The 23,989-nt window shown below is 43.6% G+C and overlaps 1 protein-coding gene across 2 annotated transcripts in view; it reads right to left on the reverse strand.

Annotated features, from left to right (window-relative positions):
- The window catches only part of LOC126480840 (tumor protein p53-inducible nuclear protein 2), a 75,841-nt gene that overhangs the window by 17,218 nt on the left and 34,634 nt on the right, over positions 1-23,989 (reverse strand). For both annotated transcript variants that reach the window (XM_050104185.1, XM_050104186.1), the window contains exon 2: positions 1,115-1,243. In XM_050104185.1, the coding sequence (XP_049960142.1) occupies positions 1,115-1,238 (124 nt within the window). In that variant the 5' untranslated portion in view covers positions 1,239-1,243. The remainder of the gene's footprint in view (positions 1-1,114; positions 1,244-23,989) is intronic.

Below are 23,989 nucleotides of genomic sequence, written 5' to 3' on the forward strand. Positions count from 1 at the left end.
ACAAATCTCTGTCAAAAGAGGAAGCAACTGTGAACAGCAGTTGGCACAATACAATGAACTGTTACAAATCTGTTACCTCAAGGACAGCTCCGAGCCAGACACCTTGTAGCATGCATCCCACTGATCCAAAACATCACCATTTGCAACTTCAGTTATGTCAAGTGAGAGCTCATTGGAGCGCAGGGTGGCGGTCTGTTGGGTTTCCTGATGAAAGATGGTACTGCCTTGGTGCCAGTAATGAATGGCTGTATGTTGGTCAGATAGAGGCTAGTTAAGGGCCTGCAATCAACCTGTATGTGTGGCAGACACACTGGACCTACACCTGGAGTAGTTGTTGGTTGTGTGATTTTGTATGGCAGAAGGAACACTCTTCATGATCATCCCATGCACCCTGACTGCAATTTTGTACATCAGTCTGGTGATTCAACCCGTTGCACTCTACAGCATTCCAGGGGGTGTTTTCCAACAGCATAATGCTCACCCACATACTGCCGTTGTAACCTGACATGCTCTAGTGTGTCGACGTGTTGCCTTGGCCTGCTAGATCACCAGATTGTTTCCCATCCTAGATCACCAGATTGTTTCCCGTTGAGCACACATGGGACATCGTCCAACAATTCCAGCGTCATTCAAAACCAGCATTAATCACCCCTGTATTGACTGACCAAGTGCAACAGACATGGAACTCCATTCCACAAACTGACATCTGGCAATTGTACCACACAATGCTTGCATGCTTGCAGTCATTCAACATTTCTGGTGGTCACACCATTTATTAATGCACCAGCATTTCACAATTGCAATGGCTTATCTCGTGCTTACATTTCCCCGTGATCTTGCAGTGTTAATAACTTACATATGTTACCAAAAAAAATGTATCCCTGGAATTTCATTATTCTATACGATTTATTTTTTTGTGTTAAGATTTTTTTCCTTCAGTGTATATCATTTCACTCAGAGGGTCTAGCACCATAGCATTGTGGGAGGGTCTTGGCAGCCAAGATGCTCATATAACAAAGGGGCCTGCACAACAAAAATCTTAAATAAAAATTGTCTTGCTTTATTGCTGTGATGTGAGATATCGTATTGCCGTAGAAATAGTTGATTGCCTTACCTGCAGTTTCGACTAGCAGCCAGTCATCATCAGTCTCAATGGCACGCAGCCGGACATCGGGTGCTACAGCCGCCTGCTCGGACGACTGGCTGCCCAGGAGGTAGCTCGCCAAGGTGCTCAACATGCTGCCTAGAACAAAACACATACCATGCACTATGTATACTTGTGTTGTTCAAAGACACAATACAACTGTGTGTTACACCCTTAAGATCTCATCATCTTGTGTATCGTTTACAAGGTAACACAGAGACCCCATATGGGCCATGTTTACCAGGATGTAAAAATTTTACTCAAAAGTATTGGCACAACACTATGTAATGCAGAAGTAATCACTAGATCACACAAGAGGTGGAGCCACAAGTATAAAAAGATATGGGGAAAACCATGTTGTCAGTAGAGAAGTAATAACGGCAGAATATGTCAGTCAGGAGAGCTCATTGACTTCAAAAGTGAGCTCATCATTGGGTGTCACCTGTGAAACAATTCCAATAATCACATTTCACCCCCTGTAAAGCTAGTCAAGACATCTGTTGGTGATGTGATTGTGAACTGGAAACACGAGGGACAACAGCCAAACTGAGACCAGGCACATCTCGCGCACTGATGGCCAGAGACTGTCGACCATTGCAGATGGTGGTTAAGAAAGATTGCATGGAATCACCAGAAGGAATCATTCGCAAGTTCCAGAGTACTACCAGCAGCCCAGCTAGCACAGTAACTGTGGGTAGGGAGATAAAAATAATGTGGAATAATGGTCAAGCACCTCCTCATAAGTCAAACATTTGTGTAGCCAATGCTAAGCAGTGTGTCAGGTGGTGTAAAGATCAATAGTACTGGGCAGTGGATGATGGTAAACTAGTGATTTGTAGTGATGAATCACACTTCTACCCTGTGGCAATCCGATGTAAGGATTTTAGTTTGACAAATGCCTGGAGAACTTTACCTGCCATCACATGCAGCGCCAACAGTGAAGTATGGAAGTGGTGGTGTTATGGTATGGGGCATTTTCCACTCTTAGGATTTGGTCCTCATATTGCGCTTGAGCAAACTTGGGATGTGGAAGTATATGAACACATTTTAGAGCAGTGTGTTCTGTGTACAGTAGACGAACAGTTTGGAGATGACAATGCACCCTGAGGTAAAGCAATATACATGATAAAATGGGTTGTTGACAATAACATTTGTGAAGTGGACTGGCTCGCCCTAATTCCCGACATGAACCGACTGGGGTACGTTTGGGAGAGTTAGAATATCAACTTTGCTTCCAGACTCCAGTATCCAACATCGCCACAGTTCTTGGTTTCAGTTATTAAGGAAGAACGGGCTGTTGTTCCTCCACAGAATTTGACACCTCACCAAAAGTGTCACCAGCAGAGGTCAAGCCGGAATACGGGCGAAGGGTGCACGTACCCCACATTAATGTGCCCTGACTGGTATCTGGATACTTTTTCAGATAGGGTAGAATCCTCAGAAGCTTTGCAACACACCTAGAAGATTGCGGTGTCTGCAGCTATTGATGAGTCTCAGTCAGTGTCATTCCAAGGTTTTTTTGACATTTTGGAGGCAAAGTAAGCTCTTGTCGGAGGGCCATATGAGGCAGACTGAGAGAAATCACTTTTAAAGAGGTCATATGCGTGGCTTAACTCCAAGACAAAGCTAAGCAATGACAAGACAAATTTCTGTAGAGCTTACACCTCTGAAGTCGCTGTTTCCGAATCAGCTGTGCATCGGAAGCTCAGAGCATTCAGTCTTTGTACCATATGCCCAGCATAGTGTGTCCGGCTCATAGCAGTGCAAACATGAGTAAGTTCACTGTGAAAGCAGCAGAGTCATGATTGTACAAGGAATGAATGACAGCACAAATGTGATCTTCGTAGACCAAACCCCCATTTTACACAATGGTTCTTGGTGTAGATTAGTCTGGAGAAAAATTTGAACCTGAGACAATCATTGGAGCATCATGGAAAGAGAAGAGTTTAGGGTGGCAGAGTCCTAGTGTGTGGAGTATCATGTTGTATGGGGGTATCTAGCTTGCTTCAGAGCTTTGTTGGTTTGTTAATGCTCAATACATGAATGAGATATTGTAATGACAGTGTGAATTTTCAGATGGGCAATTAAATCATTGTCTGTCCAGATGGAAGGTAATACCCATCCATATCAAATTGATCTAGGGTGAATCTCTCAGGTGTGGAGATATTTACAACACAGATTGACTAGCAAGGTCTGCAGGTCTGAACCCTAAAAGAGCGAAGATAACTGTAGAGAGGCGGCCATCATGGACTGTCCCAGACCTCTGCACATCTCATTCTGAGGAGTTCTTTCTAGTACCAACAGAGCTTCATGACAGCATTTCACTTCATTGTATGTGACAGTCAGTCAGGGTTAACCATGCCAGCAGGAATAACCAAACCCCATAGCTTTGTTGTTTTATAAGAAATTTTCCTGTTTCATTACCATTTTATTCAATGCTTGGACGAAAGTTTTCCCATTGTCTCAGTTCCCAGCAATGTGGAGAATTTATCATGCGAGCTTTGTGAAGAACATCCACTATGAATATTGCTTTCGTGATTAATAAATTCTGCTTTCACTGTTAGTTCTTTAATGCCTTTCCTACATTCCGATCCCCTGTAAGAACGGCGGCGCTCACTTTCACTGTTGTAACAAGTAAGCGCAGTTAGCAATGTTGACGTATAAACATGCCACAAGCGAATCTCAGTACATGAATAATACGCTTGGGGCACTGCAGTAGATTCATTGCCCCGAGTTGTCGACTGAGACGAGGTAGCTCGAGTACAAGGGGGCGCGATACTGTTGCTGGCGGTGCTGACATTACCCCCCTGGGCAGAGGTCGGCACACGCGTGACCTTGGGGAGGCCGGCGGCTGCCGTCTTTTTCTGCCCCAGTTGCGCAACGCGCTGGTGCGTCCTCAGCCCTGACGTTCGCGGATCCTCTGCGAATAGCACACACCTGCCCCATTTGTTTGGGCGCGCACAGGAATAGCTCCGCACTTCGCCTGCCCCCCTTGTGGCTTCTGCCGGCCCACTGTGCAGCGGGATGCGTGCCAAACTTGTACAAGCCGTGTCCACAGGGTCCGCCCCGCGAACGCTATCCCTAACAGAGCACCTATATTGTTTCAACACAAAGCAGGCCGTTGAGTTTCATATCTGCTGCCGGAACACTAATCACACGGCCAGAACAGTCAACTTTCGTGAATCACATCGAAACCAAGTCCCATTTCCAACTGGATAAAAAAAAATCGAAAACTTAATTAAGAAACAACTTATTATACGTACTATCGATGATTTTTGGGCTACTTCTATTTATTTGCTACCAAATAAGTGCAATTTTCGTTTTGCCAGAAGTGCATCGCCTTAATTTATTGAGGCATATTCAGTGGTAGTACGTGTTGGTGTCTCTCGCACGTGTGTTACCGTTTTTCTGGTGGCGCTATTCTCCTGCGTACAGCACGAACAAGGGGAGGCCACGATGTTGGGAACACAAATTTACATCAAACTTTATAGACCTTTAGCAGGCCATTAAAACATCATGTGCAAGCAGTAAGGTGCACTACTCTGGCAGTTCCGAGAAAATCGCGAGAGAGGTTTTATGCGTTTATTATGTAACCGATGTATGTTTGGGTAGTTGCCGAACGTTGGAGTTCATGGTGATTAAATGGTTAGCGTTCGAGCGTCGAAAGACGAATATGGATGAAGCGACGGTTCGACTCCCGCCCAAATTTAACTATAAATCTACATTTTTCTTTAAAAAAAAAAAAAACATATTTACACGAAGTTTTAGTGAATTTCATGCTATTTGGATACCTACTATTCTTAATTAAATTTAATTATTAGAACAAACATATTGATAACTATCGACAAGTAAATGAAGAAGCGTATGCAGTTTCTCTGAAAAGTATCCCTTTCGTGATTTGCGAAATCCCTTATACATGCAGTCAGGTAAGGTAACCTGGAACTACTTTGTACCTCGACGTTTCGAGCTGCAGACGAAAAGGAGTTCCCACTTTACAGTTAACCTGCGTAGCCGTGAGACGTTCCTAATGTAGCAAGAGCGAATAGTGTCGGTGCAATTTTTTTAACATCACAGAATTTACACTTATAATACAAAAATGAAGATTAGAGCGGGAGTCGGACCGTCGTCTTACAATCGTTCTTCTTCCGAAACTCGAACGCTAATCACATGACACCACCAACGCTAGCGTCTGGTAGCTACGCACAGATACATCGCTTACGTAACAGACGCGTAAAACTGCTCTTGTGATTTTCTCGGAATTGCCAGAGTAGTGAACCTTACTACTTGCACATTATGTTGTTTCAATGGCCTACTAAAGGTGAACAAAGTTTGAAGTAAATCCGTAATCCCAACATCGTGGATTGCCCTTGTAAGAATTCTCGTCAGCACAGCAGACATAATAATAACATATATAGTATCTGCGTTGTGTCAAATGACGACAACAAAATGAGTTTCCCCTTGACACAACGTAATCAAAATAACCCAGAAGATATGCATAGTATGAGCATATATGTGATCGCAGAAAACGAGCTTCATTCCAGGCCTCGTATACAGGGAAATAATTTCCTTAATGTTATCATTTACTGTCGAGTAGAAAGTAAAAAGCCAACATCGCACAACTGCCGATAGTTCCAGAAAAAGACGTTGAAGTTTTAATTATAAACTATACCTGTTAGATGTCAAGTTCATTCGTTTTCTGAAGCAGCTCCTTGTATGCACTCGTTGCAAAGATAGTAGCTCCCAAACAGAAAGCTTTGTTTTGTAGTTTGCAAAGAGTGTATTTGTAATTAAGATAAAATTGCGTTTAGAACTGAATTCTGTAGTGCCTCCCCTTGTAGTTATATCAGAAGATGGAGTCATCGGTTTGGAAGCATAGATTTTATTTGTAAAGGGGAGAGTACGGGGAGGCCTCAGCCGAATGGTAAACGTCGACAGCCTGGTCTCAGATAAACCAAAGAAATCTATTACAAGAGATATTCGTGAACTATCAATACCAGTGAGGTCTCTGCAGAGAAATTCAATTAAGGGAACACTTGCAACAGCAGCCTCATATTTTACGGTTGTTACAAGTTATAAACCATACTGAATGGAAGATGTCAAGAGAGAAATTTATGTTGAAGCCGTGCTACTGTTTTATTACTTTCCCCTGCTGTGCAGCGTATAGAATGTACACATTCTGAAGCTGCAGCAGTTTTTATTCCGTTTTCGACATCTTCCCAGTCAAGGATTGGTGTTCGCTGCCGTGACATTTGTTATGTTGTGAAAGCTCGTCCCTGGCTCGTTGCCAGCACCAAGTATATATAGCGCAGCTCACAGCTGGGACCTGCGTGCTGTGGCCACCTGACCGCAGCGTCTCACAGGGACAAAGGACGCGGCAAAATGGCTTCTCGCCGCTACCTATCTCGGTCGTTAACCCGATAATGGTCCGTTGAGAGTTCCAGATAACTATTTTCTGTTCGTAGAAGCCGCTCTAATATACAATTACACCATTCTGTCACAACTGATAACATGCGAATTTTAGGAAATTAAACACCATGTTGGTGTTTTATGAAAACAACAGCTACATATTCACGAATATGTTGGTATTCAGAAATAACACAGCTGTTACCAAGTATTCGTTATTTGTTATTCGTTACTGGTTACTTTCATTATGACCTAGCTGTACAAAGTCGAGGAGAAGCAGCAGTTCAGAGTTCCTGTGGAAGACGCAATGACTCTGATTTGTACAATTTACCATAGGAAGATCGATGTTTCCTGAGTATGCGGCATTTACAAAAATGTTATGAACTTCCCTTCGAAGAAAATGAAATTTTTATTTTCTACTACTTCGCTAAAAAAATGTTGTTTGTTTATTTCCATTTCGTGATTGTGCTACACTATAACCAAAGATTCTAAAGTATCACTGATGTGAATTATATTAATATTATACAAATATGATGTTGCTGAAATACGTTCTCTGCAGTAACCTCTTAGATCACAAGTAAATTTTAAATTCTTGCAAGCAGATTGAGCGTCCTGTCAAAACGACTGTGGTAAAAATCGTACGCAAGCCAAACTATTCTATCTCTGGTCGATCTTGCGTACTAGTGTGTACTCATTGGCCTGGTGAGAACGAATTCCATGGAATTGCATGCAAGAATAAACGATTGGAGAAACGGAATATCGAAAAAGCACTTAGAAGCTTGAAAAACTTGTGAGTACTCGCGTTTTGCAATAGTTTTAGTGTTTTGGCCTAAAGATTTCTCGCCGTAAACGGCCATTTTATTTGGTCTACAGTACTACTTCGTACTGGGTGGTTGTTAACGCTGCAGTGGGAAATATTTTCAAGTTTATTTTGTGATTTGTGTGCAAGCGTTACGATTTCGGAATATCAACACACATTTGGGGTGGGTTAGAACAATACAAAATGTTTGTTCAACCTAATTACTAATAACAGTGATACAAAGAAAAAGGAATCCGCTCGCACAAACATTGTAGTACAATACTAAATTTTTAGAAGATTCCACCTGAATATAGAATAGACTGCCCTCTGTAAGCATCACTGTGAGTAACGTGATGTATAACTGATAAGAGAGCAATTTCATTGTTACGTGGCGTAGGTGGCTTATTCCATTGTCTAATTGGTAAATCTTTATTCCATCGTACTGACTCCTTTCTCATACAAAGCGTTGAGTCACTCTTGTACTGTTTCTGGATAAAAATAACGTGGTTGACAAGTAGTTGCGTACAGGACTGCCAGCATAGCACAAAGCAGTGGTCTTGGTCACCCTTTATGTTCTGTTCAGTGTTTTCATATAACTGGAAAGCGTCAGTTGCCGGTTGCTACAACCGAGAGTGACAATTGCTCTGTTTCGTCTCCGATGTGGGTTCGTTTGTGTGTGCAAAATGCGTGTTTTAAAGAACAGAAAGGTGGGAAGCTAACAGTGAAGGTGAACAGAAAAGTTCAAATGGCTCTGAGCACTATGGGACTTAACACCTATGGTCATCAGTCGTCTAGAACTTAGAACTACTTAAACCTAACTAACCTAAGGACATCGCACAACACCCAGTCATCACGAGGCAGAGAAAATCCCTGACCCCGCCGGGAATCGAACCCGGGCGTGGGAAGCGAGAACGCTACCGCACGACCACGAGCTGCGGACAATAGAAAATTGACTTGGCTTCTGTTAGCTTGGAAAGTGAACTCAGTAACGCACATTAACGGGGAACGTGCGGGTGTATTCAGCACGGGAAGCTGTTGCCGCGTTAGCCATATTTGCACGCGCGCCCTCTAAGGTGCTTAGCTCTACTCGATTGTCTATCACTACCACAGTACCACGGTCTAAAAGCGATGCTTCAATCATTACCACAGTACCACGGCCTAAATGCGATGCCTCCTTCTATAAAGTTGTGCAGTTTGGCGGTGAAACGACACTATTGCATGCAGCATATGCCGTGAGATCAAAGGCCAATTTTCCATCCACTATCTACATAATTTACAAAATCGTTATTTTATTTTTTGTGTCTGAAGCGTTCGTTGTAACATTAGGAGAAGTGATGATGCTAAAATGAGCGTTAACGAGGAAAAACTCGCGAATCATATTACGAAAGTTACAGTGCATTCATTACAAAAATCATCAGAAGCTGATTATAACTGCAGGTTTACTCATTAAGAAGTCTGTTTCCATAATTACGCCATTCGCCTGTATTGTTATTCTACATTGAGGTGACGTAAGTCATGGGATGGCTATATGCACATATACAAACGGCGGTAGTATCGTTACACAAGACAGTGCAATGGCGGAGCTGTCATTGTACTCACGTCATTCATCCGAAAACGTTTGCGACGTGATTGTGACAGCACGACGGGAAATCAACAGACTTTGAACGCGGAATGGTAGTCTGAGCTAGGCGCATGGAACATTCCATTTCGGTAGTCGTTAGGGAATTCAACATTCCAATGTCAGGAGTATGCCGAGAATATCAAATTTCAGGCGTTAGCTCTTACCACGTACATCGCAGTGGCCATCGGCCTTAACGACCGAGAGCGGAGGCGTTTGAATAGAGGTGTCACTGCAAACCGTGAAATAACCGTAGAAATCAATGTGAGATGTACGACGAAAGTATCCGTTAGGGCAGTGTGGCGATATCTGGCGTTAATGCGCTATGACAGCAGGTGACCGACGCGAGAGCATTTGGCAACAGCACGATACCGCTTGCAGCGCCTCTCCTGGGCCCGTGACCATACCGGTTGGATCCCAGACGACTGGAAAATCGTGGCCTGGTCAGCGATTTCAGTTGGCAAGAGGCGACGGCAGGGTTCGAGTGCGGCGCAGACCCGACGGAGCCGTGGACCCAAGTTGTCAACGAGGCACTGTGCAAGCAGGTGGTGGTGGTGGCTCCTTTAATGGTGCGGACTGTGCCGACTGGGTTCTCTGGACGTTCGGCCACTTGGAGATCTTTTGCAACCATTCATGGATGTCATGTTCCCAGACAGTGATGGAAATTTTATGGATGACAATGCGCCATGGCACCAGGGCTCAGTTGTTCGCCAGTGGTTTGAACAACATTCTGGATAATTCGAGCGAATGAATTGGCCATCCATATCGTCCGACATGAATGCCCTCGAACAATTATGAGACATAATCAAAAATGGTTCAAATGGCTCTGAGCACTATGGGACTTAACATCTGTGGTCATCAGTCCCCTAGAACTTAGAACTACTTAAACCTAAGTAACCTAAGGACATCACACAACACCCAGTCATCACGAGGACATAATCGAGAGGTCAGTTTGTGCACAAAATCCTGCACTAGCAACACTTTCTCATTTATGGAATATTTGCGCAAGGGACTTACAAGCGACTTGTTCAGCCCATGCTACGCCCAGTTGCTGTACTAGGCGGACAAAGGGATGTCCGACACGACGTTAATAGGTATCCCATGAGTTTTTGTCACCTCGGTGTAAGTCTTATCAGATACTTCCAAACAACGGTATGAATATATTGAAATCTTTGGTGCAATACACCAATCACACTGCTGTTCACTTAAATGTGCTGATTGTCTTACTGACTCTCAAGCAGTTGTCCTGACAGTGAATAAAATTGATCAGGTTTTTCGTGTATTTTTAATTTTAATCAGCAGAATACATATGCTGACTTGTATAATTTAAAGGAAATTTTTGTGCTTTTCCTTTGTGATAAAGAGAAATACAAAGTTTGTGATTATTCACTCCGTTCCAGCCTAATGCAAACATTTAACGAATTTATCGTTTCCTCACCTACGATATTCGTCTGTCAGCAACAGCCAGCCGGAGTGGCCGAGGGTTCTAGGCGCTACAGTCTGGAACCGCTACGGTCGCAGGTTCGAATCCTGCCTCGGGCATGGATGTGTGTGATGTCCTTAGTTTAGTTATGTTTAAGTAGTTCTAAGTTCTAGGGGACTGATGACCTCAGATGTTAAGTCCCATAGTGCTCATAGCCATTTGAACCATTTGTCAGCAGCATTTCATGCCCTCAGGACCACTCCATTGCTCACGCGATGGATATTTCTTACACGCCAGTATTCGAAAGTGCTACCTCAGGGTTGAGCGCTACTACAGAATCGTTCTTCGCCGATCTCGGCTGTGTATGCGCGCTGTTGCATTGTGCTGCAACGCGCAATATTCAATCGCAGTCGCGAGCGCTCGTAGACTGCAATCTATTAATGGTGAGCTGGCACAGCTCGAGCCGGCCGTTCAGCTGTGCCTTCACCCCTGAAGGGGCTGGTATACAGCTGTGCGTGTGTGTGCGCGTACTTCCCGGTCACGCAGCGCTGGCACACAAAGCGACACGCGCCGCTAGCCGCGGGCCGCTGGGTCCGTGCGTGCCGCACACAATGCAGACACCCGCAAATGAGCGACCCGGAAAAGGCAGGCGTGTGGCCGGCATACTTCCAGGAGAAACGCTCGCGTCGTTGTCACACCGTTCTGCAGCATTAAAAAAAAACCATGAAACGTATAAACCACTAAAAACATGGTACGGAAGTAACCGTAAAAACACCACCACTAATAAATACGGTCAGTCTGACACTAACCAGTTAGACTTCAGCTCCTATATATCATTCTGTATGGCCCCAACAACAAGCCTTTCAGAACGTTCCGGGGTGACAGATCACACTCAGCAATCACTTATGACTTAATACCACAAAATCAGCGCGCAACGAATAGAGAGATTAAGTTCCATCAGAACTAGCAGTAGGCTACAGTAGAAGCTGACCATAGAAGAAAATTAAGCAAACTTGTCCTCAACACGAATGTTATATGAACGCTAATGCATTGTCCTTTTGTGTGTAGTATGCCCTTTACCTTCGCACTGAACTACCCATCTAGTTCCAGGGTAACGTGCAATGTAATGTGGTCCACGAATCGTTTGTGCAGCTTGCCATTTTTCACCAAAAAAAATCACTGCCAGAGGTGAAAAAGCCGGTAACGGATAGAAACAAATACTCGGACTGAAAGCCGAACCTTTTTATTTGAAGTCTGACACATATACACCAAGTGCCACAGAAGTTTAAAAATCGATCGCTCATATGAAAACGGAGCTTGAAATGAATCTTTCTGCAACAGAACACGACTTACTGCAAGCAAGAAGTTCTGCAACTAAAATGCATTCCAAACGATGCGCAGTAAGCACCTCCCCAATTACCCACAACCAGCTTTTCTCGAGTAGCCAGACAGTGCACCTGGTATACAAGCGATAACTTAGATGCTCGGTAATCTTTCAAATGGCGCAAAAAAAAGCTTGGCACTACAAATAGTAATCTCGATTTAAAATTGTTATAATCTTAACAGTAAGATAATTACATGTCATGAAATATTAATTAATTTGTAAACCCAATGAAAACGCAGAAAATCGTAAATATCATACGAAAATAAGTCAAATCCGTCGTCATCCAGAAAGCAGTCTTTCCAACCTACAACTGTTGCAGATGACAAATGGTTCAAATGGCTCTAGAACTTAGAACTACTTAAACCTAACTAACCTAAGGACATCACACACATCCATGTCCGAGGCAGGATTCGACCTGCGACCGTAGCGGTCGCGCGGTTCCGTAGCGGTCGCGCGATTCCAGACTGAATCGCCTAGAACCGCTCGGCCACTCTGGCCGGCTGCAGATGACAAGATGAAAAGTACATTAGTAGTAGTACTGTTAACAAAGAACATTCACTGCATTTGTTTTGGGCAAATCTATTTGTTTTATTGTTTTTCTATAAATAGCTCTCCGAGCGTAAGTATCGTAAGATAATGCTACTGTATACAGAGTAATAGTAAACGTGTGTCACACTCTCTAGTTAAAAGTATATCATCACAAGTTTGGCTGACATGTTTTCTCTCCGATTTTATGAACAATTTGAGAGAGTGCTATCCTTCTACGATATTTCTATGCAGTAAAAATAAATGATCAGTCCTCCGAAGATAGCTCGTGTGTCAATGAAGGAAAAATAAAGGAAAAGAGAATTTCATAAGGTAGAATTTTGTTAACAAAGGTATTCATTACTAATTCCCGTGTGCTATGCCGTTTGGAATGGGTCCATTTAGCGAACTTCAGAAACACCGACCAGGTGCTTTAAACTCACTAAAAGACAGTTTCACTGGTGGACAATGATGGGACCTTCACAACCTACCGCAGATATCCGTTTGTCGAAATTGGATTATGTTGTTGTTGTTGTGGTCTTCAGTCCTGAGACTGGTTTGATGCAGCTCTCCATGCTACTCTATCCTGTGCAAGCTTCTTCATCTCCCAGTACCTACTGCAACCTACATCCTTCTGAATCTGCTTAGTGTATTCATCTCTTGGTCTCCCTCTACGATTTTTACCGTCCACGCTGCCCTCCAATGCTAAATTTGTGATCCCTTGATGCCTCAAAACATGTCCTACCAACCGATCCCTTCTTATGTATCAAAACTTTAATGGCTTCCTTCCTTCATCTGTCTACAGGGTGCTACAAAAAGGTACGGCCAAGCTTTCAGGAAACATTCCTCACACACAAATAAAGAAAAGATGTTATGTGGACATGTGTCCGGAAACGCTTAATTCCATGTTAGAGCTCATTTTAGATTCGTCCACGTACGCTCAGTGGAGCACGTTATCATGATTTCATACGGGATACTCTACCTGTGCTGCTAGAACATGTGCCTTTACAAGTACGACACAACATCTGGTTCATGCACGATGGAGCTCCTGCACATTTCAGTCGAAGTGTTCGTACGCTTCTCAACAACAGATTCGGTGACCGATGGATTGGTAGAGGCGGATCAATTCCATGGCCTTCACGCTGTCCTGACCTCAACCCTCTTGACCTTCATTTATGGGGGCATTGGAAAGCTCTTGTCTACGAAAACCCCGGTACCAAATGTAGAGACTCTTCGTGCTCGCATTGTGGACGGCTGTGATACAATACGCCATTCTCCAGGGCAGCATCAGCGCATCAGGGATTCCATGCGACGGAGGGTGGATGCATGTATCCTCGCTAACGGAGGACATTTTGAACATTTCCTGTAACAAAGTGTTTGAAGTCACGCTGGTACGCTCTGTTGCTGTGTGTTTCCATTCCATGATTAATGTGATTTGAAGAGAAGTAATAAAATGAGCTCTAACATGGAAAGTAAGCGTTTCCGGACACATGTCCACATAACATATTTTCTTTCTTTGTGTGTGAGGAATGTTTCCTGAAAGTTTGGCCCTACCTTTTTGTAACACCCTGTATAAATTATGGGCTCATTTCAGCACGACAGTATCAGTGTCTCAGATTTTGGCTTCGCTATGAACAGAAGGCCTGCTTCGCGGCGGCCTAGAGAAGATGTCTCTGAAGTTAACGTGCAACATAGTGTATTCAGGACGGGAAAATTAAGTCGTCGTCCGCGGCAGGAAGGCCAGTAGCGTGTGGGATAGACGGAGATGAGGGCAATTAGGTGACCTCGGTCCACATAGCGCCTGTCGCCTTCATTGTGTGCGCCGCGGAGCGTCTGACGTCACGACACAGGTCGCTGCACGGTGAAATGTAATTTATACGAACACAGTTCTATCAAACCCAGTATCCATCACCTCAGCGTTGCTTCTAAGAATACAGTCACCACCAATCACTCCACATCACTGTTGGATAAAGACCTTTCCGAGTCTTCCATCCCACGTAGTTCTGCGTGGTTTCTAATGTTACCTGCCAATTGTCCGTTAGGTCGTCTTTCCTCACAGAATCCAGCAAAGAACTTCCGTCTGCCATCCATTCCTACGGCCATATGCCCCATCAACCCCCAATTTCCACCACAATAATAATTACATCGTCCACTTCAGTTTGTCCACTCATTATTTTGTTGTGTTTTCCTGTGCCTTCTGGTAATCCCCAGTATCCATCTCTCCGTTGCTCACTGGCGAATTCTCACTTTCTTTTAATGGATTTCACATTAAGATGCCATGTCTCACTGCCGCAAATAAAAACTGATAATACTCAGTAGTAAATTATTTTAGTCTTTCATGATTGATTTCAGGCCTTTTATACATAATGCTGGAGAAGAGGCCGTATCTGATTTCAAGAGGTACCTGTGTTAAGAATGTTATGTTATATTCCTCGGCATAAAGAATACCAGCGGAAAGGTTATGAACAACCGTCTCCTGCGACCTCGATAAAGACGGAATGTAAAACTGTAATGATCGTTCCTACTGACTACGAATGTAAATTTTTAGTAAGTATGCAGTCTGCACAACTGACATTTTCTCTCTTCTCTCTCTCTCTCTCTCTCTCTCTCTCTCTCTCTCTCTCTCTCTCTCTCTCTCTCTCTCTCTCCTTGGATGGGCCAGGTCAAGTAAGGATGATGTAGAAATCCTCATTCGTTGTTCTTTTCTTTTCTTTTCCTTTCTTCCAATACTCGCCCGTCTGTTCGCTTTGTTTTTCTTTCTGTCCTCTGACCATTCTAGATCAGTTTTTCTCATTCTCTTACCATGGAATCCTTCAGTATTCAACACTTTCTCCCTAAACACTTTTCTGTCAGTTGTTATCCCACGAATATGTTACAGTCATTTTGGTTAAACTACGATCTTAACAATCAATATAAATTTCCAAAAAATAATCGTCTTCTTTTTCTCATTACAGGCAATACGTTTTCCATGTTTCGATAAATTTCGTAGTTTCTTCGTAATTTCCAGCCTATCACAAGCGCCTGATGATTCGCCTTTCTACTATTTCTAATTTATCTAAATTATAATTTAATTCTAGACATTCGCGGACATATAGACATTCTGGGCACAATATTGTATTGTAATGCCTCATTTTTGCGTTTTAAGACATCTTTTATTGATTAAACCACATTCCCTTCCCTTTTTATGTATCCTGAAACTCTATAAGTTTTTCCAGGCCACTTTCTTGGTTTATCTACATACGATATTTGAATTTTTTAACAAATTTTTTGGCAAATATCAGTTTTCAGAAATTTCGCTGCCATTTTTACTGTTGGTTAACTTTTTTTCCCTGCAGAAATTCTTGAGCCGATCCTATTGCTATTTTTTTCTAAAGGGTTAACTTGTAGCACAGCAAATGTCACGTCTTCAGAAAATATAGCAAAGTTACCTGCAAATGCGAGACAGTTCATTCCACTATTTTTGTTTCCTCGTCCCAGCCTTACAGTTTATTATTATTATTTATTACAGAATTATTATTATTATTATTATTATTATTATTATTATTTGCGTCGAGATCCTGGGTCACGGAAAGCATTCTGCGTCGATTAAGGATTTCGTCATTTTTTCTCCATGGAGTCTCTATTTTCACTCCACTTTGTCCCTTGTTTCTTTAGGACTTCAGCCTCTGGCCTCACATTCCACTTGGGTATCTTGTCTCTGAACATGTTTCTGCCTTAAGTGTCTATTGGATCGATCTGTGCTTTTTCTAGGTCAAGTTGACTTGTGTGGTCCAGGGTACTGTTGACCAGACCCGTTGCGTGTATGTCAGAATTTTGTAGGTGACTCTTGCTGGCAGCTGATCTGCCTGTAGAACTTCAACCTTCTTTTTCTGGTATCTGCTGCTATGATTTCTCCGTGGTTTTCCTAGAGTGTAATCAGTCCTGCTGTCAATTTTGCGTCTTTCCTTCTGTGTGCTTTCCATGTCGCTTTTCGTTTGCAGTGTTAGGCTCTTGCATACAGTATTTTAGGCTCGATACTGTATTATTATTATTATTATTATTATTATTATTATTATTATTATTATAAGACCCTATGCATGCAACAATTAAATGTAGTTGAGCGAGTAAGTAATGAGGCCGAATCGAATTTGAGAAAAAACAAATGTATGGCACAATATGACTAAAAAAAGAGAATCGGTTGATGGGACACAACCTGAGCCATCAACAAACCGATAGCTTGGTGTAGGAGGGAAGTGTGTGGGACGGGATAAAAACCATAGAGGGAGACAAAGGGATGAATACGAGAGTAAGCAGGCTCAAATGGATGGTAGACTGCAGTAGTTGATCTAAGGTGAAGAGGCTTGCATAGGATAGACTGGCTTGGAGAGCTGCATCAAACCAGCCTTCGAAATAACGAAAAGCACCTCGCGTATTCCTCCTACATGTCTACATTAGTAACGAAACGCCCCGTCGTATACACATCTATATTATGCTGGTCATCTTACAGTGTGTGGCTGACGGTTCTCCGTGTACCTTTACCATTTCCTCCCTTTTCTCTTATTAGAGCCGAAAAACTGACCAGAACTGGGAAAGAATAAGGAAAGAAATCGGCCTTTGTCCCACCATCGTAACTATCGCGACATGGAACTGTACGGAACCCATGAAAAATTTAATTTGGTTTTGAACGATGCACTACCATGCTCGGTACATGCTGGCTAAGTTTTCCTGCCTGTCTTAGTACGATCGGTGGGATATGAACCATCACGTCCAGGAGTACCGCGAGCGGCCTCCAGGCGGCTTTGTGAATTTTAGGTCAGTCCAGTCCAGTCCAGTGCAGCACAGCACCTAGCCGCCTGGCCTGGCCTAGGCAGCACAGAGAGAGACGGGCAGGCAGGCTGGCGGTGCGCCCACGCTACCCGGGTATTAATACCTCTTACGTCAGGGGCCGCGGTTCGATAGCGGCCTGTCTGCAGGAAGCGCAGGCCATCATCCGTTCCGGCGAAGCATTCAGTCCCCACCCGAAAGGACGTCGTTTGAATCTTGTCACCCCTCAACAGATTTCTCACTCAATTTCGTCCCAGTATTGTTCTCCTGTTCACGTTCTGTTTTGTCTTATCTTGTCTTGCATATTTTAACACAAAAAAAGCTTTCAAGTTGTAGACGCAGGTGAACTGTTTGGATTCCAACTCGCTAGATTTCCGATACGCGTTCCAATTTACAACACACAACCGACTGATGACCAAGATACAGTCTTACAGTGTATCTACACAGATATCTGATCGGCTCGAAGAAATTGTAAGATGTCAAATCTAAACACCTTCTGCCGTCTAAATTTCCAATTATATTGTATTTGTGCAATTACGCCATCTTCAGGCCCCCTGAAAGACGTGTAGGAAGAATCTCACGTCCTGCACTGTCGAAGTAGGAGCCAGCCTACAGTCCATGGTCTCCGCTGTGACTGAATGCTGGCCCTTACTTCGAATGTGCAGGAGGTGGGATTCTTGCTACACGTCATTCAAAGGGCCTGAAGATGGCGTAATTTAAAGCTAAAACCGGTTGCACAAACAAAATAAAACTGGAAATTTAGATGGCAGAAGTCGTTTACGTTTGGCATTTTATACTGAACAGCCGACGTCCCATAACCATCCTGTATAAAGATTGACTTACAGATACAAAGAAATTTTAGTTGATGTAACCGAATGCAATACACCAACCTGCCAATATTCAGCAGAAACGAAACGGCTTAATAATGATCGTTAATGGCCTCAATTTTATGAGCGTTATATTAAATAGGATCAGCAGCGCTCTTTGATTGTGCGCTTACCATGGTATCGTCTACCTCGTGGGAATGAGGCTGCATGATTTTGAGAAAATGCATAATGACTCAGGCTGTATTTGAGCTTCATTGAATTCCGGGGTTCTTCAAATGCTGATGAACAGAAGATACTGCCCACAAACGAAAGAAACAACTTCTAGATGGCGTCATTGCATATTAATAGCTAGGAATAATAATAATAATCATCATAATAATATATGAAGTGGAAATAACACGTGAAGTTAGAAGTAGGTAAGACGAATAGAAGACATATTTCTTGAGAGGATTCTGGAATATTGCAGTGTATCTGTAAAGGAAATTGCTGACAATACTCTTGTACGACCTATTTTAGAGTGCTGCTAAAAAGTATTTGAGGTTCTCATCAAGTGAATCTGACGGCAGCCATTGAAAGATCAGAGACGAGCTGCAAAGATGTCATTACAGCCCATACAAAAGTGTAAAAGAACGCCCAATTAGTTATCTCCACCGATGAGCCCTCTAAAACTTACTACGAATGAAACACGATTTGTCAGTTATTAATATCCGAGCACAGGACTTTTGTACCACAGGATGAAAAATAAGAAGCAGCATGTTTGTGGCATTTGGATTGCAGTACACACTGAAGTGACAAAAGTCATTAGACACCTCCTAATATTGTGTCGGATCTCCTTTTCCCCCGGCGTAGTGCAGCAACTCGACATTGCCTGGACTCAAGAAGTCGTTGGAAGTCCCCTACAAAATTATTAAGCCACACTGCCTGTGTAGCCCTACATACTTGCAAAACTGTTGCCAATGAGGGATTTTGAGCACGAACTGACCTCTCGATTAAGTCCCACGAATGTTCGAAGGGATTTATGTCGGGCGATCTGGATGGACAAATCAATCGTTCAAACCGTCCGGAATGTTCGTCAAACCAATCGCGATCAAATGTGACCTGGTGACATGGTCCATTGTCATCCATAAAAATTCCATTGTTGCTTGTGAACATAAACCCCACGAAAGGCTGCAAATGTTCTCCAAGTAGCCGAACATAAGCTCTTGTCATCGAAACTCATCTGACCAGGCCACGATTTTCCAGTCGTCGACGGTCCAACGGATATATGGTCACGAGCCCGAGAGAGGAGCTGCAGGCCATGTCGCATTAACGCCAAATTTCGCCGCTCTGTCCAAACGGATACGTTCGTCGGACGTGCCACAATTATTTTTGCGGTTATTTCAATCGGTGTTGCTTGTATGTTAGCAAACGCTGCTGCTCTCGGTCGTTAAGTGCAGGCAAAAATGGTTCAAATGGCTCTGAGCACTATGGGACTTAACATCTATGGTCATCAGTCCCCCTAGAACTTAGAACTACTTAAACCTAACTAACCTAAGGACAGCACACAACACCCAGACATCACGAGGCAGGGAAAATCCCTGACCCCGCCGGGAATCGAACCCGGGAACCCGGGCGTGGGAAGCGAGAACGCTACCGCACGACCACGAGCTGCGGACAAAGTGAAGGCCTTCGGTCACTGCGTTGTCTATGGTGAGAGGTAACCCCGAAATCTGGTATTCTCGGTACACACTTGACACTGTGGATATCGCGGTACCCTTTAACGATTTTCGAAATGGAATGTCCCTTGCGTCTCGTGCGACCATAATCCCGTCGGGAATCTTTTCAGGTGAATTACCTGAGTTCAAATGGTTCAAATGGCTCCGAGTACTATGGGACTTAACATCTGTGGTCATCACTCCCCTAGAACTTAGAACTACTTAAACCTAACTAACCTAAGGACATCACACACATCCATGCCCGAGACAGGGTTCGAACCTGCGACCGTAGCGGTCACGCGGTTCCAGACTGAAGCGCCTAGAACCGCACGGCCACACCAGCCGGCTGAGTACAAATGACAGCTCAGTCAATGCACTGCCCTTTTATACCCTGGGTACGCGATACTACCGCCATATGTACATGTGCATATCGCTATTCCAGCATATCGCTATACCATGACTTTCGTAACATGAGTGTATAATTAAAAAAGAGTGAGATATATTGAAACTTCACAATAAATATATTTGTAAATATATTAAGCGACAGTTTAGTTGACTAAATATCTGGGCAGCTAGAGTCCGAATAAACAATTTTTTTAACGAAAGTACTCTGGTAACTTAAAAAGTGGGAATCTTTGGAAGAATGGCGGATGTGATATTGAGAAACGCCGTTGGATTAGTTAACATGACCGGTATTCCAGGCTGGTTGTGGAGCAGTTGTGCTGCCCACAACGTGTATTTCGGAAACGTGAGAAAATGATAGTAGAGAGATAGCACGCTTGCAGGAGTATAGTCAGCCGTATTCCCCTTGCTTCATACGCGAATAGAATATGGCAGTGCGTTGCTGTTCTTGGTAAAAAGCACCCTATACCACGCACTTGACAATGGCTTGCGGAGTATTCTGTACGTATAAATGTCTTACGAGCTAACGGCATTTCGTATCGTGGAGCCAGCGGTATCGTTTTAAAATGATTCTAACAGAACCATGCTGTATTGTTACGAAGTTCTTAAAAGCTACCTGAAGCATTAATTTGCATCCGAGCTTGGGAGGTTAAGTATCGGTGATGTGCATGTCAGCTGGAAACACACTGGCTGCAAGACGAGAGGTAGCTGTGTTTCATCTCTCAACAGTAGACATCACCGATAGATTTATATCAATAATACTGAGTATAAACACGTTAAGTGAGCTTAGTATAAGCTTATTTTATTACGGGATGACAGACATTGACTACTGTCTCATTTTAGCTACGCAACCGTCAGTGTTTGGCTCGTCTGCATTGTCAAAACGCTTCTTCGTCCTAAAAACTCTTCCTTTACTGGTAGTTCTGTTACAAAATTTAACGGCACCGTAAAAAACCTTTTAACATTCGACTGAGAATTAAAAAAGATCAATACTTTGAAAAAGCATAGGACGATGTGTAGGGAAAATAAATCGCCCTGGAATGTGATACGCAACGTTTCCCTGCTTCAGAATGGATGGATGCTGGCTTGGAGCCGGCCAGTGAGCAAGTACAATGCCACCGTGGTAACCTTTAAACTTTTCCAGAAGCTCAGTGCTGCCCCATGCGCTTCGCCCGATCCAAAGCTGGCTGAAGAGGCGTTAACATAGTTTGTTTCTCTTACTTACATACTATTTATTTTCCAACATACTGCGCCTTATGCTTTGCAGAAGATATGACTTCCAGGTCGTTCCAAATCAGGAACTTACTTCAGGCATGGTTTCTTCCGGCGTGAAATTCTTTCTATCTTGTACTAGAGGTATGGTAAACAGTTAAAATTCCGATATTATTTTCGGTGTTGTTTGTTGTAGCGGACTGCAGTAGCCCTTATGTCTTCACTTACTGCCTCGTACTGTCGGCCGTTGTGGCCTAACGGTTCTCGGCGCTTCAGTCTGGAACCGCGCAACCGCTAACGTCGCAGGTTCGAATCCTGCCTCGGGCATGGTTGTGTGTGATGCCCTTAGGTTAGTTAGGTTTAAGTAGTACTAAGTTCTAGGGGACTGATGACCTCAGATGTTAAGTCCCATAGTGCTCAGAGCCATTTGAACTGCCTCGTATATTTACTACTGAATTACTGATCTTCAAGGTACCACGTACACAGAGTGACGTGGCTCTGCCACCACATATGCAATTCGAGGTGATAGATCTGCCCTCGGCTACGTAGCTTACCAGGTGCAGAAGTATGAAACCGGAATTTCCCTATAGATGGTGTTAGCCGTCAGTACAGGGCCCGTGAGACCGCGTCTGTAGCGCCTTCTGCTTCCTGTAACGGCTGACGACGAATGTCACACGCAGTAACCCAAGTTCCGTACATCGCTATCTGTTTCAAACACGTAAAAATGTTTAGTTTTGTGCCTACGAACAACCATTTTAGGGCAGCATTGGTTTTCGGTTCTCATTTCAAGAAAACTACTGCAGAATCGCAACGAATGCTTGTCAAAGTTTTCGGCGAACATGCTCTTGGGAAAACACAGTGTTTCTAGTGGTTCAAAAAATTCAAAAAATTCAAAAGTGGTGATTTTGACGTGAGAAACCACGAGCGCGGGAAACCACCGAAAAAGTTCCAAGACAACGAATTGGATGAAGATGACGCTCAAACTCAACAGGAACTCTCGGGACAATTGAATGGGACGCAGGAAACTGTTGTTTCTCTTCGTCTGAAAACTATAGGAAAGCTGCAGAAAGTGGGAAAACAGGCTCCGCACGAACTGAATGAAAGACAGCAAGCAAATCGAAAGACCACTTCTAGAATGCTGCTCGCCAGATACAAAAGAACATCTTTTTCCCATCGAATAGTGAAAGATGGTGAAAAATGGATATATTTTGAGAAACCTAAGCGTCGTAAATCATGGGTGAATCCAGGCAAGCCGGCCAGGGTGGCCGAGCGGTTCTAGGCGCTACAGTCTGGAACCGCATGACCGCTACGGTCGCAGGTTCGAATCCTGCCTCGGGCATGGATGTGTGTGATGTCCTTAGGTTAGTTAGGTTTAAGTAGTTCTCAGTTCTAGGGGACTGATGACCTCAGAAGTTAAATCCCATAGTGCTCAGAGCCATTTGAACCATTTGAATCCAGGCAAACCATGGACATCCACTGCAAGACCAAATCGCTTTGGAAAGAAGGCAATGCTCTGTGTTTGATGGGATCAGAAGGGTGTCATCTATTATGAGCTGCTAAAACCTGGTGAAACCTTTAACACTGACCGCTACCAACAGCAAATGATCGATTTAAATCGAGCATTACGTGAAAAAGGACCGGAATAGGGAAAAAGGCAACACAATGTCATATTGCTCCTTGAAAACGCCCCATCACACACAGCAAAACGGGTCAGGGAAACGATCGAGGCGTTCAGTTGGGAAATACAAGGGATGCGGCTTATTCTCCAGACTTGGCTCCGTCCGATCACCATCTATTTTGTATCACTGGGACACGCTCTAGCTGAACAGCGCTTTAATTCGTATGAAAATGTACGAAAATGGCTCGCTGACTGGTTCGCTTCAAAGGAAGAACTGCTTTTTTTGGCATGGCATTCACAGCCTGCCGGAGAGGTGCGAGAAACGTGTAAATAGCAATGGAGGTTGTTTTGAACAAAATATTGTTTATGAGTTTCAAACAACCAAATTCCGGTTTCATACTTCTACACCTGGTGTAAGACGTTCCACTTGTCTGTTGCGTGTCAGAGGTGCTGTTGACACTAAGGCGATGTGGCGCAGGCCGACATCAGGCCACTGTGGAAGTTCCTAATGTGTTGCCGTAGCGATAGCTCGGCAGTTTCCACAATCTACGCCTTCCGTCAATACTGATCGTTGGTTCTTCCAACTGGATTTGTGGCGCTTCATATGAGACAGTAATTCACGTGCAGCTTCTGACACCTACATCTAAACCCGCATCTACATGACTGCTCCGCAGTCCACATTTTAAGTGCGTGAGAGAAGGTTCATAGAACCGTTTATAGGCTATTTCTCGGCTGCCCCACTCTCGAAAAGCAGGTGGGGAAAAATGAATACCGAAATCTTTCCGTTCGAACTCTGATTTCTCATATTTTATCAGGATGGTAATTTCTCCCTTTGTAGGTGAGAGTCAACAAAATGTTTCCGCATTCGGAGGAGAAAGTTGGTTATTGAAATTTCGCGAAAAGAAAAACGCCTTTGCCTTGATGATTGCCACCCTCGGAACTCGCTTAATATATCCGTGACTCTCCCTTATATCGCAATAATATAAAACGGGGTGCCCTTGTTAGAACTTTTTCAGTGTCCTCCGTCGATCCTATCTGGTACGGATCCAATATGTCGGAGCAGTACTCCAGAAGAGGAAGGTCATGCTTAGGATAGGCAGTCTCTTTAGTTGATGTGTTGCATCTTCTAAGTTTTGT

Source organism: Schistocerca serialis, chromosome 5 (assembly GCF_023864345.2).
Source record: "Schistocerca serialis cubense isolate TAMUIC-IGC-003099 chromosome 5, iqSchSeri2.2, whole genome shotgun sequence".
NCBI classification, from domain to species: domain Eukaryota; kingdom Metazoa; phylum Arthropoda; class Insecta; order Orthoptera; family Acrididae; genus Schistocerca; species Schistocerca serialis.